The following is a 15088-nucleotide window of genomic DNA, read 5'->3' as shown; positions in this document are numbered from 1 at the left end:
CACAGAGGTTACTTGGAGGGCTAGCGGGAAGCCCGCGACTTGGGTTTCCTCTGGCTCAGGAACAGGGTGCCCATCACAGTGGGCCGCTTTGGGGAGGCACACAAGGAGCAGGGAAGGCCCAGAGGATGCCAGCCGCGCAGCCCATTCCGGGCCTGGCCATTAGCAGAATGACACGCAGTTCAGCCGGATCACCCTCGTGACTAAGTGAGCGTCTGCTAAAGAGACCCGGAATGGGCCTCTGTCATACGTGGAACAGGGATTTTCCATTCGCACTCCAAGGACCGCTGGACCTGCTTTATGATCCCGTGCTTTCACTGACATTGGAAGGACACGCCTTCTGAGAACCGCACTTCACACCCATCCACACACACCTCTGAGTTTTTATTTCCAAAGCACCTTTTCTTCCAGGCTGCCAAAATAAGAACTTTGCAAACAAAGCTGTTTTGAAGTATTTAAGCACAAAAAGATCCTAACACTGGTCCCTCTGCCTTTTCTTTTAATATTTTGAGCTGTTTATATGCCTAGAGTTTTTTGGGTTTTGTTTTCTTCCTTGAGATTTAAATAAAAAAGAGTTTCTGGTTTGAATCATCAAAAGGTAATGAAATACAGAAAGCTGAAGATGTATGTCAACATGGCTTCGTATTTTATTAAATTATTCTTCATGCCAAACATGTACAAAGAACCATGATGTTTTGTAAATTTATAATTAAAATGTTCAAACTGGAAGGTTCCATGTGGCTTTTTAGAGTGGGAGTGTATTTGGAAAAGGGAGGATGGGGAAGGCAGAAGTTGTGCCCACTTCTCCTGGTTATTCACCAGCAGCCTTGCTTTGCCAGGGCTCTGCCCAAAGACCTTGGAGCTTTTGTTAACTCTTTGGCAAAAGCCTTCTGGCCCCACCCCAAGTAAATGTGAGTTTTTGGTGGAATCCACATGACATGTGAAAATCATGGGCTGGAAAATTACAACTGCTTCTGGTGAATACCAGATTGTTTACAGATCAGATGTTAGTGGCTTCTGAAGATGAACCACACATATAGTTGCAGGAAAAAGGTGGGGAGATACACAGAAGTTTATCAACTGGGCTGTAACCCATAGCTGTGTCAAAGTCTAAGACAATATCTGGCAGGGGGGAATCTCTTACCTTGCCAAATGATTATCCAGTTTCTATTTGAATCAGGTGAGGTCCCATCATCTAAGAATAATAAAGCAATTAATAAAGCTTTCTTTCTTTCTCTTCATGTTCATGCTTTGTAAAAGAAGTTTTATTTCTTTGTGACCACGTAAGTTCTAAATGCCTATGGGAGGAAACGTGTAATTACAGAAACCTAAAGAAAATGAGTTGTCTGTAAATTGCTCTCTTGGCATTCTGATACACATCCTTTTAATTTTTTGTTGCCTTTTTTTTTTTTCTTGCTGTCATAAATGACATTTCTATCAACCGTGCATATAAATCCTTTTTGTTACTTTTATTTCCTTAACATAGAGCCTAGAAAGAAATTACGATTTCAAAAAGCTTATGACCATTCTTAAGGATTTTAATTCATCTCGCCAAACCGAATCCTGGAAAGAATGCACTAATTTATAGTTCCAGCCGCAGAGATTTCTTTTTAGGTCGCACCACGGACTACAAGAGATCAGAATTCTCCATCTTGTTCAGATGCTTGGACTTTGTTATCTGTAGAGGGAAATAACATCTTTATTTACTGAAAGATACCGGTACCAGGACCTGCTATCAAGCCTGAGTCTCTGGGTTGAGGCTGGAGAAGCGGGGAGACAGCCAGCTGCAGGCCCAGCTCCTGAGGGCCACCTGGTGTCCCGGCGCCTCGCAGCCCAGCTAGTGCGCGGGGGCCCTGACATCCAGGTGACCCAGGCTTGGCTGGGGCCGAGACCAGGGGCTTGGGAAGCAGTTTGGATTCCTTTGGCTGCGAGGATGCCACCGAGAGCGAGCAGGGGCAAAATTAAGATTCGGTTTCTTTCACAAGGGCCTTTTGTGTTCCCAGGAGCCTCCCTTCTCTGGGGATTGATTGGAGGGCAAAACTCTTGGTCAACGAGTGGGATGAGAAGCGACGCGGCGGGCGCCCCCCGACACCCCGCGCCGAGCCGCGCTCCCCCGGGCCCACCTGCGCCCTCCTCTCGGGGGCTCGCCCTCCTCTCCGGGGCTCGCCCGCGCCCGCCCGGGGCGGCCGCCCCTCCCCCGAGGCGTGGCCCCTCGTCCCGTGGTGGGCAGGCTAGCCCGAGCCCGGGGGCCAACCGGCTCTTTTCCTTCCTCCCCTCCCGCCCCGGCGCCCGCCCGCCCGCTCCGGGACCGCAGCCACGTCTGAAAGCGCCTCATTGTGCGCGCTCCGCTCCAGCCCGCGGCTCCGAGCGGCCGCACAGGTAGAGCGCGGCGCGGGGCCGGGCGCCCGGGGTCTCCGAGGCTGCTTGGTGTCCTGCCCCCCACCCGGGGACGGCTCCCTCAACATCCCATTCTTACGACACCTCTCTTTTTTTTTTTAGGGGACTCCTGCCGGGTTTCCAGCCTCCCGCCGCCTTGGCTCTCCAGGTGCCTCCAATATCTCGGCCCCAGCTTGCTAAGTCCACGCCTCTCGGAGCGCCCTCCGCCCCGGGGGCACGGGTGCCGCTTCAGAGCCGTAAGACCCTGCGGACTGTCCCGGCGAGGAGACAGCGGCCGCGGACGGAGCTGGGTGAAGGCGGCGTCCAGGAGTCTCGGCAGAGACTGGGGCCAGAGGCGTCTGCCCAGCGCCGCGCCCCCGGGCCGGGACACCTCGCCTGGGGTACGTTGATTTATCCTCTCTCCGCGCGGGATGCCCACACCCTGGGCGACCCGGGGCCCAGCTGGGGAGGCGGTGACCTTGCAGCCCCCCGTGGGCTGTGCCAGTTGGAGCTGAGGGTGGTTTTTATGAGAACGTGAAAAGGGCATCACCCTTTTCCAAGTGCTGGTTGGAAAGGGTCTTCCTGGGGCTTCAGCTCCACAGGTCATTTCTTGAGGATCCCTTGTCTCTTGGAACTTGAGTTTCAAAGGGTATGGCTTTCATTTAAAAAAAAAAAAAAACCAGAAACAAAAAACTCTCCAAGGGCTTTTTCCATGGAACCCTGAAGGAAAAGCAGCTCGGGCAAGTGAATTTGGAACCAGATCCAGCTGAATTTGAGTCTGGGGGCCCCTGCTCCCAGCTGCTGGACCGTGGGCAACAATAGAGCCCACCTCCCTGGGCCTCAGCATAGGTGCCCAGCAGATGTTCACTCTCTTTTCTCTTCCCTCTTGTACTGGAGGCTCGAGGATGGGAAAAGTGAGGCCCCAAGAGTGGAAAAGACTTGGCTGAGGTGAAGCCATGAGTGAGTGAGCCAAGTACCAGAGTTAATAAGAATAGCAGGCTGCTCGGTGAGCCTGGCCATGCCAAGGGTTAGTCTGTTCCATTTAGTCCTCTCCAGACTGCATGGTAGGCCCTGCTAGAGCCTCCTTCTCAGAGTCAGCTGAAGCCCAGAGGTTATGAGTGACTGGCTCAAAGTGACACACCCCACTGGTTGTAGAGCACAGTTTTAACCCAGTCTGGCTTCAGAAGGCAGGCTTTCAGCCATGATTCACTATCTTCTGTTTGGGATGTATGGCTTCCCTGGTAGCTCAGTTGGTAAGAATCTGCCTGTGATGCAGGAGACCCAGGTTCAATTCCTGGGTTTGGGAAGATACCCTGGAGAAGGGAATGGCAACCCACTCCAGTATTCCTGCCTGGAGAATCCCATGGACAGAGGAGCCTGGCAGGCTGCAGTCCATGGGATTGCAAGAGTCGGACACGACTTAGCAACTAAATCACCACCACCACCACTGCTGCCTAGGCTTGATTCTTTCTATTGCTAGGGCCACTTGGACTTGGTTGGGCTATTTTCTTTGAGTTCTCCTTATGCACAGGCTTTCTCTTGGATTCATAGAACACAGTTGTGATCCAGGATTTTTAAAAGATCCTTGAAAAAATACTTTTCAGTGGACTATGTGCCAGACATTATCTGTGTACTTTAATATTACTTCATTTAATCTTCAAATCAAGCCCATGAGTTGAGTTATATTATTTCCCCTAGTTATAGATTTTTTTTACAAAGTAAGCACAGAGAGATTAAGTAACTTGCTCAACTTGCTCAAGATCACCCAGTGAGTCATCAAGTAGAGTTCATCCTCTTAGCCCGTGTGCTAACCCCACTACCTGGTGTGAGAGAGATAAGGTCTGGCTTCTAGGCTAGTCAGGGGATTTAGGTACAGAAATGCACGAACAGGAGTATTCTTTGTAGTGATAGTAGCATTAACAAAGATTTCCCAATATCACCTAATACTCAGTCCATGTTAAAATTTCTCTGATTACTTCAGAGATATCTTCTCACCCTGGGTTTGTCTGAATCAGAATCCAAACAAGGTACACATGTTGTCTTTGGCTGTTTTGTGTTGTTTTCTTTTTGTTGTTTCTGAAAATAAGTTTTATTTAAATAAGGGTTTAAATACATTATATAACATTAAAACTGAAGAGGGAGGGGAAAAACACCCCAAAATCAGTTGGTTACTTCACATGGCATTGGGCCACTGTTGCTAGTGAGTTGCAAGCTCTACAGCTGTGACTGATAGATGGGTTTGAAATTTGTTCCCTTGTCAGAAGCTGAACTGATAGAAGGTTGGCCTCACCTTCTAGTTTGGGAATTGATTATTTAGGATATGTCTGGTCAAAAAGACGTCGGTGGCAAGCCAGATGTCCTGGCCCCGCACTAGAGGGTGGTTGCTCTAAGCTCTGCCCGCCGGGTCACGTTGGAGACAGCAGGGGACCTTTCCCCAACCACCAAAGGCTCCCTCTAGCAGTACAGCTGCCTCACCACCCTCCATTCTCCGCTTCATCGAGGACTGTCCAGGTGGGGACGTTCTCTCAGGACAGGGAACTCTGCAGAGGGACTACTGAGGGGCTTCCGGCCAGACAGAGTCGCCTGTGATCCTGGGGCTCTGGACTTGGCTGAAGCATCACTGTCACTGCTTTGTTTCAGGCTGGACACTGCCAGGCGCCTCTGCTTGACCTCTGTTTAAATGAGGGACCCCAAGACTAGACAGCATGGCTCTGTTCAGTTTGTTGCATGAAGGAGTTCCACTAGTCCAAGTTAAAAGCAGACCCCAGATGGTTACGTTATACAGGCTGAGAGGTTTTTAAACTTGTGACAAGGGACAAAAGGGAAATTCTACTCATTGCAAGGAAATCCTCACTTAAGCCTCAGAGATCCAAAAGCACTTGAACCCATGAACCTTCAGCTGGTCGTCCTTAGCAAGTCCAGTCTCTACCAGGAACTATCCTTAGCCAGTCCAGTCTCCACCAGGAACTGGCCTATGTTCTTGCGCTGGTCACCCTGTAGCTGAATTCCTTCTCCATACTCCGGATGCTCAATGCAGTACCATTGCAGGCAAATTTCTTCCTAAACGCCTTCACTAGATCCTTTTTATCGTAATCATCAGCAATCCCCTGGATGGTAGTAAGGGTCTTCCTGCCGTTTCTTCATTGAATCCTTATATGGATATAATCCTCAGTGCCAGCAGGAGGCAGATCAGCACCCTTACTTGCATCAGCAAAGGGGTCCAAAGAATGGAGGTTTTGGATAGCGGACATAAATACAATTGAAGGCAGCCGCGGGAGATGGCTTTTTAAAAATAAATGAATCAAAATAAGAGATTAAGAAAAACAAACCAGAGAACATTCCAGATGATCCCTGCATAAGAGGGCTCAGTCCACACATGGGCGTCGGGTACCAGAGAGGAATGTGTGAAATACACACCCTCTATTCCCCGCAAGTGTTACTGCAGAGAAGAGGGGGAGTCCCAGACTTGAGGCCCCTCCAGCTGTCAGGTGCAGTGATTTAGACCAAGTTAGGTGTTGTGCTTTGGGGATCCCCAAAGTTCAGAGCCTTGGAAAAAGATTTCTGTGTTGGTCTCTGCTCGTCTGCTCTGAAATGCCCCGCACATGGCTCTGAGCCAAGGAGACTTGAAGCTCCTTTCCCAGACTAACTTGATTTCACTTCCCAGTAGGTTTCTGCAGGCAGGTCTGGTTACTCCAGCAGCATCTGGGCTCTGTGACTGTAGCCTCCCTACCTCCGGCTGATGCCACACAGCTGCTCACCGGGGCCAGCAGGGGAATGGCAGATGTGGCCAGGCTTAGGGCCAAGCACATCTTCACCACTGCCTGCCCCAGCCCAGAGCCCTGAGGCTGAGTGTGGGTTGAAGCCCTTGACAAAGGCCAGGTAGTTTTCCATCCCACGCCCCTAGGCACCTAGGCACTCAGGTCAGCTAGAAGATGGTTTGGGGGTGCCTCTCTCCCTGCAATAAAAGCTAAGTCAGCAAACTCCACCCATGCCTCTCTGAATCGATGAAACAGACCTGATTGTTAATGACTGACAAAGTAATAAAACAAGAAAACAATGACCTGTAATCTGGCCACAGAATAACAACCACCAATATTCAGCACGCATCCTTCTGGATTTCTGATTATACTAAATCATTTGGTTTTTGTTTGTTTGTTTAAGTAACAGCCTTATTGAGATATAATTTACATTCTTTGAAGGTACAGTTCACCAGTTTATAGCATATTCAGTCTTGTGCGTTAACCACCTGAAGGTTCATCTGTGTCGTGGCACATATCACTGTTTCATTCCTTCTTACTGCCAGAGAATATTCAGTTACATGAGTACACCACATTTTGTTTATCCATTCATCAACTGATAGGCATATAGGACATTTCCATTTGGGGGCTATTATGATTAATGCTGCTGTGAAAGTTCATGAGCACGTTTTTGTGTAGACAAATATTTTTGGTTCTCTTGGATTTGTGTATTTTAGAGTAGAATTGCTGGATCACATGGTAATTCTATGTTTACTTGAGGGATGACCTGCTTTCCGCAGCAATCCACCATTTTACATTCCCACCAGCAGCCTATGAGGGTCGCTGCTGCTGCTACTGCTAAGTCGCTTCAGTTGTGTCCGACTCTGTGCGACCCCATAGACAGCAGCCCACCAGGCTCCCCCATCCCTGGGATTCTCCAGGCAAGAACAATGGAGTGAGTTGCCATTTCCTTCTCCAATGCATGAAAGGGAAAAGTGAAAGTGAAGTCACTCAGTCGTGTCTGACTTCTCGACCCCGTGGACTGCAGCCCACCAGGCTCCTCCGTCCATGGGAGTTTCCAGGCAAGAGTGCTGGAGTGGGGTGCCATTGCCTTCTCCATGAGGGTCGCAGTTTCACCATATTCTCACTAACACTTGCTATTATCTTTTTTTATTACAGCTAAGCTAGAGGATGGGAAGTGGTATCCCAATGTAGTTTTGATTTGCATTTTTCTAATGACTGAAGCTATCAAGGATCTTTTCAGGCACTTATAGACTATGTGTCCATCTTCTCTAGAGAAATATCCACTCAAATCTGTTGCTTATTTTAAAATCAGGGTTTGTTTTTTTTTTTTTTGTTCAGTTGTAAGAGCTCTTTATATGTGGGTACAAGTCCCTTGCTATTTATATGATTTGCAAATATTTTCTCCCATCTGTGGATATCATTTCAGTTTCTTGATGGTGTCCTTTGATATTCACGTATTTTTAACACTCTGTATGTTTTGCTGTGTTTTTTTTTTCACTCAACATTATGTAGTGAAGTGCTCTAAAGTTAGACAGCTGGAGTTCAAATTCTGACTGTTGCTGTGTGGGCAAGTTCCTGAACCTTTCTAAGCCTCAATTTCCTCTTCTGTGAAATAGGGTAGCACATCAGACGCACCTTATAGCATTGTTGTGAGATAATCCTGATCTGAGCTTCAGAGGAAAATGGGTTGGAAAGGCTTGGTATGTAGGAAGCCCTCACAGGTGGTATTCTATGATTTCCACACCACCACAGGCATCCATCTTTCTCCTCTCTCTCCCCTTCCCTCCCTTGGTGCTTTTCCTGTCTCTTGTTCTTCTTTTCTCTCTCCCTTCTCGTCTTTCCTTGTCCTTCTTGCCCTCCATGTCAGCCTTCTCTCCAGCAGATACCCTGGGCTCCATCAGAGCTGGTTCATCTCCAGGGGTGGCCCTTGATGCCTCAGGTCCACGCATGCCTCATCCGAAATCTCTTTTCTTTAGCCTTTGGGATTCCTGAACAGAATGGCCTGCAGCTGATGCCAAACTGAGAGAAATCTGAGCCAGGGGGTGCTACCTAGGATTACCTTTCACTGCCTTAGACTCTGCAGGGCTGGGAGACACTGGAGACGGAGGAGCTGCAGTCTAGAGCAGCCGGAGTGGGCCCAGAGGGCAGAGCCCTGTCCTCCCGCACCTCCCCTGTGAGGCCTGCCCTGTAGCTCAGTGTTCCCATCGGCACATCAGAGATAATGGGGGCTCCTTCTCTGTTTCTCAGACCAAGAGCTAGTCAGGGATGACTAGAAGCCATCGTAATGTTTAGATGCTCAGCAGAAAGAAACACAGGACAAGTGGGGAGTCACTCCCTTCGGATTTGGATCAGAGTGCCTGATATCGATTCAGCAAATATCTATTAATATCATCTCACTCAGGCTTTGGGGCAATCCCTGACATGACACTTATTGTCTTACTCTGGCAGGATTCTTAACTTTTTTTTTTTTAAGCAATTCAATGATCTTAATATTAGGTTATTTTTTATTTGAAAAAAATAAGATTTTTGCAATCTCTACGTCCTGAAATGTGGCATCAGGCTTACTTTTTTTTTTTTAATGAGCGACTGAGCCCACATACTCTTTGCTTTATAGTTTGTAGGCACTGAATTTACGAGTATAAAGCTACTGTTTCTGAAAGGACAGACATTAAAAAACTGCACCTCTCAATGCAGGACCAGTTCCATGTTCTCCCGTGTGCCATTGGCAATGTGTCTTAGTGGCCTGAATACACAGCTCTGTACTACTGGAAAGCTAATCTTGCTAATCTGGGATACAAAACAAAGTCCCTCCAGGCCTTTTGATAAAATTGATTGGCATTTTTCTATGGGCTATCATATTAGCTATTATTATACTATTATTATAGAAAGCTCAGTCATGTCTGAGCTTTGCTACCCCATGGACTATATCCCGCCAGGCTCCTCTATCCATGGAGATTCTCCAGGCCAGAATACCGGAGTGGGTTATCATTCCCTCCTCCAGGGGATCTTCCCAACCCAGGGATCGAACCCAGGTCTCGCACATTGCAGGTGGATTCTTTACCGTCTGAGCCACCAGGGAAGCCCATAGAAAGCAGGGCAGAGCCCTTTTTCTTCCTCTTAGTCCCTTTTTCTTCCCTCCAAATTACTATATTTACAGAAACAATATGCTTCAGTTAGTAGAACACTTTCCTTTTGTTGGCCATGCCTGGTGGCTTGCGGGATCTTAAGTTCCCTGACCAGGGATTGAACCCTGGCCCTTGGTATTGAAAGCGCGAGTCCTAACTGCTGGACCACCAGGGAAGTCCTGACACTTTCCTCTTCACCTACTTCTTACCGAACTAAGTTTGTTTCAGACGCCTGGAGGCAGGAACTATTTCTCTAATTATAATTTTACACTAATGATGTTCTGTATATAGTGAGGAGGAGGGAATAAAAGACATTTGGGGAAATTCAAGGAGCAGCTCTGGGTAGATTGCGTAGAACGGGGCAAGTCCGAGTTGGAAATCCTGGGCTGCGACGCTGTCAGCGGTGCTCAGCTGTGAGAGGTCCAGGAAAGCATGCACACCAGGGTTTGCTTTCTTAACAGAAAATCTGCCACGAATGGGGCTGGGTTCAGTGGGATAACTTTTTTTTTTTTCCTTTAGATACTGTACCTACAGCCTCTCTGGCCTTCCTCTGACCCTTGAACATGAAATGCTCCTTCTTGGAGCCTTCAGAGATGCTGCTTCATCTGACATACTAACCTCTTCTCTCTACCTGCTCCCTCACACAGCCCTTCCCACAGTTATTCCCTGCTCAGCCTTCAGATCCCAGTTCAAAAAGCACTTGGCTAAGGGAAGACTTCTCTGCTTGCCCTTAGCTGTAGGCTCCCACAGCACTGTCCTTGCCCTTTATTATACTTCCTATCAGTTCAGTTCACTTGCTCAGTCGTGTCCAGCTCTTTGTGACCCCATGGAGACTTACTATGGCTTGTGGTTAAATGATCACTTGCTTCGTGGTGACCTTCTCAGCTAGAAATTAAGCTGAAGGCAGTGGCCACATGTCAATATTTACTTTCATGCTTTGCACATAATAGCCACAGAATAAATGTTTACAGAATGAATGAAATAGTACATGAACATACAATAAAGAATTTCATATAAAATTTTAGGATATTTACAGAATTTCTAGTATGTATATGCTTTTTTCTTTTAGGTCTTATACACTTTAAAACTTTTATTTATTTTTATTTAAGTATAGTTTATTAACACTTTCAGGTGTACAGCAAATATATATATATATATAATTCTTCTCCCGTATAGGTTATTACAAAATATTGAATAGTTCCCTGTGCCATACAGTAGGTCCTTATTATTTATTTTATATATACTAGTGTATATCTGTTAATCCCCAATTTCCAATTTATCCCCCTCATCCCTTTGGTAACCACAAGTTTGTTTTCTATGTCTGTGAAATCCCTTGGACTGCAAGGAGATCCAACCAGTCCATTCTAAAGGAGATCAGTCCTGGGTGTTCTTTGGAAGGAATGATGCTAAAGCTGAAACTCCAGTACTTTGGCCACCTCATGTGAAGAGTTGACTCATTGGAAAAGACTCTGATGCTGGGAGGGGTTGAGGGCAGGAGGAGAAGGGGATGACAGAGGATGAGATGGCTGGATGGCTTCACTGACTCGATGGACGTGAGTCTGAGTGAACTCCAGGAGTTGGTGATGGACAGGGAGGCCTGACGTGCTGCGATTCATGGGGTTGCAAAGAGTCGGACACGACTGAGCAACTGTACTGACGTCTATTTCTGTTTTGTAAATAAGTTCATTTGTATCATTTTTTTTTTTAGATTCCGCATATAAGTGCTATCATAAGGTATTTGTGTTTCTCTGTCTGACTTAGTATGATCATCTCTAGGCCCATCTGTGTTGCTGCAGATAGCATTATTGTATTCTTTTTAAGGCTTGGAAATATCTATTGAATATATGTACCTTATCTTCTTTATCTGTTTATGGACCTTCAGGTTGCTTAACAACAACAACAAATGAATATTGGGGTGCATGTATCTTTTTAATTAGAGTTGTCTTTTCAGGTATATGCCCAGGAATGGGATTGCTGGATCATATGGTAACTATATTTTTAGTTTTTTAGGGAAATCTCCATACTCTTCTCCATAGTAGTTGTACCAGCTTAGTAATACGATTTCCACCAACAGTGTAGGAAGGTTCCCAAAAGGAGAAAACTCCACACACACAGAATTTTGTACCACTTCTATATATCACCTTTTCAAAAATTAGACAAATAATAAATATGTGCCCACAAAATATTACAAAGGATTCATAGGAGAGGCAGATGACCCTTCCAGAGTGGGGAGCTTCATTGGGCAAAGGTTTAGGAATGGGGCCGCCCAGAGCCCCACACTGGGGGCCTGGCACTTGGATTCAAACCCCTGCCCTACCCCTTACCAGCTGTGTATTCATGTCTCTAAGCCCCATTGCCTCAACTAAAACACACAGGATGATTTTTACCTTCTAGGGACTTGGGGAAAATAAAATTCAATCAAGAAGATAAAATACACATCCCAGTGCCTGCCTGACATGTTCTTCCTCACTTGAACCCTGGGCCAGTTGGTGGTGTGCTGAATGTAAGGCGCCTTCTCAGAAAACGCCCAGCTGGGACCTGGATTCTCTGGACACCCTGAGTGTGCAGGATGCTTCCATCTGCTTCCTAATTCTTGAGTTCCAATCGGAGGATCCGATAACAGTTCCTGTACAGTGTGAGTCACTTAAAAAGACCTCTGGCATCCCTGGAGTGCAGGTAACAAGCATCTTGGCCTGGGGGTAAGATCCTCCTTACCAGGGGAGGGTGAGGCAAGCCTGGGCAGCTGTGTTTGGGCCCAAGTATCAGGGTCCTGTGTTCTGCAGGATCTCCCAGCACCAGGGGAGAGGCCAGCAGCCTATAATTATAAAGTGCCAGAAACCTCGAAATAAGTCCTGGGTTGGGGTCCCTTGCTGTCTATCCAAACCTTGGGTCCTTTGTCTAAAAAATTGAGATCATAGGGAATTCCCTGGCGGTCCAGTGGTTGGGACTCCAAGCTTTCACTGCCAAGGGCCTGGGTTTGATCCCTGGTCAAGAAATTAGGAGCCCACAAGCCAAGTGCTGTGGCCAAAATAAATAAATTAAACTAAAATAAAAATTGAGATCATAATGCCCACCTCAGGAGCTGTTGAGTTAAATCACCTAGCTGTATATGTGTGCTTAGTTGTTAAGTCATGTCCGCAACCCCATGGACTGTAGCCCACCAGGCTCCTCTGTCCATGGGATTTTCCAGGCAAGAATACTGGAGTGGGCTGCCATTCCCTTCTCCAGGGCATCTTCCCAACCCAGGGATCGAACCTGCGTCTCTTGCATTGGCAGGTGGGTTCTTTACCACTAAGCCACCAGGGAAACCCCAAATCTCCTAGCCCTTGAGGTAATATATGTCAGTAAAGAGGAGTTAGAGTTTCCTCCCGCTCCTGTACCCTGTTCTCGGGAAGCACAACCTCAAGGAGAGGAGGTAACGTGTGCAGAGCAGGCGGGTGGCTGCTGTCCAGGTCTTCCAGGGGGGACCGAGCAGGAAACAAGAGCTGCTGGGCATCCTGCAGGCCCCTGATACGGGGGGAGTCGAGAGGGGTCTGTGCTCACAGTCTAGACGCCATCTGCCCTCAGTGGTGACGTGGCCAGTGAAGGCGTCTCCGTGGGGAGCAAATGCTGTGAAAGGAAAGAGGAAACTTCCAGATCCTTCTTTTCCCAAGCAGCTCATCCTTGAGATCGCAGCAGGAAGAACAGTGCAAAGAGGAGAAAACTCTGGGACCTGGGGGTGTGGGAGCTGGGCTCGGTGTTCCTTTCATTCTGTAGGACCCTCTGTGGGACATTCTTTCTGAATTAGTTTGTATTGGAGTATAGTTGATTTACAATGTTGTGTTAGTTTTTGCTGTACAGCAAAATGAATCAATGATTACATCTATATCCACTCTTTTTTAGATTCTATTCCCATATAGGTCATTACAGAGTACTGTGCTATAGTAGGTCCTTATTAATTATCTCTTTTATATATAGTAGTGTGTATATGTCAATCTCAGTGCCCCAGTTTATCTTTCCCTCTGCACCCTGGGACTTTCTTAAGATCCACTAAAGGACTTAGGCATGTTCGGGGGCTGCAGGGGGCCTGGGAGATGCTGGGATTCCAAGCATAGGTGACCTCAGGGGTCTTCTCCGGGCAGAGACTCCCCATGGTTTCCTCTCAGACACAGCTGAACACTGCATCAGTAACATGGGGCATGTGAGGCGCTTTACCAAAGCCCCTTTCCTCGTAACGTGTTTGCAGCAGCATTCCTCTCAACAACCTTACGGTCAAATGTTATCATCCCCATTTTACAGAGGAGGAAACTTGAGTCTTGGAAAACTTAAATCGTTTGTCCCAGGTCTCCCAGCTCCTGAGTGGCATCAGAGAGACTCAAACCCAGCAGGAGAGACTTTCATTTCACTTCCATCTGGGAAAATGTATCCAGCCACCTGCTCGTCCCTGCCCAGCTCCAGCCAGGAAAAGGGCAACTAGACTCCCACCCGAGGGGACCTTCTGTCAGTCTGGGAAGACAGAGCCCTCCCAGTGTCCAGGGCCATCTGACCCAGCCCTCTCCTGCCTTCCCAGGCCCTGAAAAACCTCAGGCCTCTCCCATGGACCTGTGATCGAGGTGGGCAGCCCTCCCAGCAGCCAGGGACAGCAGTAAGTAACCTTAGCATGGAAAGGGGCCCGACTCTGCCCTCATCTTTCCCCTTCTCCGGCTCCGTCCTACCTCTCCCTTAACTGGTTTCTTCTGCCAAACCCCACCAATCCAGAAGGATATCCTCCCTTGGGAATCCGTGCTTCCTGCAGGACTTCACTCTCCATGGGTGAGAGCAACAGTTGCTGTTTTTTGTCTATTTATTTGTAATAGCAAAAGTAACATCTGCTTATTTAAAAAGTCAAACAATACAGAAGCACACTAGGCAGAAAGTGCAAGTTTTCAGTTATGAGAATTACTACATGCCCCAACCCTCGGGACTCATCCCAATACTCCAGGACCAAGATGAATCCCCTTTTACAGATGGGTGAACTGAGTCACAGAGCAATGAAGCCTTTGGTCTGAGATGTTAGGCTAGGAAGTGGTGCAGTTGGGAAGGCTCTGCTAAATCATCCAGCAAGCTGTTTAGGTAAACAACCTAAAATTGCTCCCCTATAAGGAATTTTAAGCAAAAAGCAGGACTTCCGGTTTACATATATGTTCCCCCTGAGAAAGAAAAGGGCTAGGGGAGAGAAAGAGAGACAAAGGGAAGAACATTGCCCATAGTCTTGTGCAACTGGCGTTTGGCTCTGCAAAGACTGCTCATGCCTTCAAGTCACACTCCTGACTTGGGAGGTCCTCAGTGGGGTGATCTCCCTGGGGCGGTGGGCAAGTTCCAGAGCTGCTCTCCGGCAGCCCCAGACGGGGATATGGGATGTGGGATGGGCAAGTGGCCCCTGATCCCCGACTGCTACTCCCTGCTCCCTCTGCAGGTCTCCGGCCGGCGGCATGTGGCTGCGGCGCGTCTCCAGCACGGCGGTGACCGCGCTCCTGCTGGCGCAGACCGGCCTCCTGCTCTTCCTGATCTCCCGGCCCAGACTGCCGCCTGCGGCCAGCAGCGAGGAGCGGGTGCATGTGCTGGTGCTGTCCTCGTGGCGCTCGGGCTCGTCCTTCGTGGGCCAGCTCTTCAGCCAGCACCCCGATGTCTTCTACCTGATGGAGCCCGCGTGGCACGTGTGGGCCGCCCTGTCGCAGGGCAGCGCCTTGGCGCTGCACATGGCAGTGCGCGACCTGGTGCGCTCAGTCTTCCTGTGCGACATGGATGTGTTCGAGGCCTACCTGCCGTGGAGGCGCAACCTGTCGGACCTCTTCCAGTGGGCGGAGAGCC

General features: G+C 48.3%; 1 protein-coding gene and 1 pseudogene across 1 annotated transcript in view; one reads left to right on the top strand and one right to left on the bottom strand.

The window, feature by feature from the left end:
• Nucleotides 1-5227: 5227 nt before the first annotated feature.
• LOC104996573 lies at nt 5228-5624 on the bottom strand (annotated as a pseudogene).
• A 6234-nt stretch (nt 5625-11858) lies between these two features.
• LOC104996572 (carbohydrate sulfotransferase 6-like) overlaps nt 11859-15088 on the top strand; it is a 4156-nt gene continuing 926 nt past the window's right edge. The window contains exons 1-3 of the mRNA XM_010850855.1: nt 11859-11894; nt 13809-13883; nt 14694-15085. Coding sequence (XP_010849157.1) covers nt 14710-15085 — 376 coding nt within the window. The 5' untranslated portion in view covers nt 11859-11894; nt 13809-13883; nt 14694-14709. The remainder of the gene's footprint in view (nt 11895-13808; nt 13884-14693; nt 15086-15088) is intronic.

Source organism: Bison bison, unplaced genomic scaffold (genome assembly GCF_000754665.1).
Source record: "Bison bison bison isolate TAMUID 2011002044 unplaced genomic scaffold, Bison_UMD1.0 scf7180017864295, whole genome shotgun sequence".
In the NCBI taxonomy this organism is placed as follows: domain Eukaryota; kingdom Metazoa; phylum Chordata; class Mammalia; order Artiodactyla; family Bovidae; genus Bison; species Bison bison.
The sequence above is the reverse complement of the archived record's forward strand: the minus strand, read 5'-3'. Positions and strand labels throughout refer to the sequence as shown.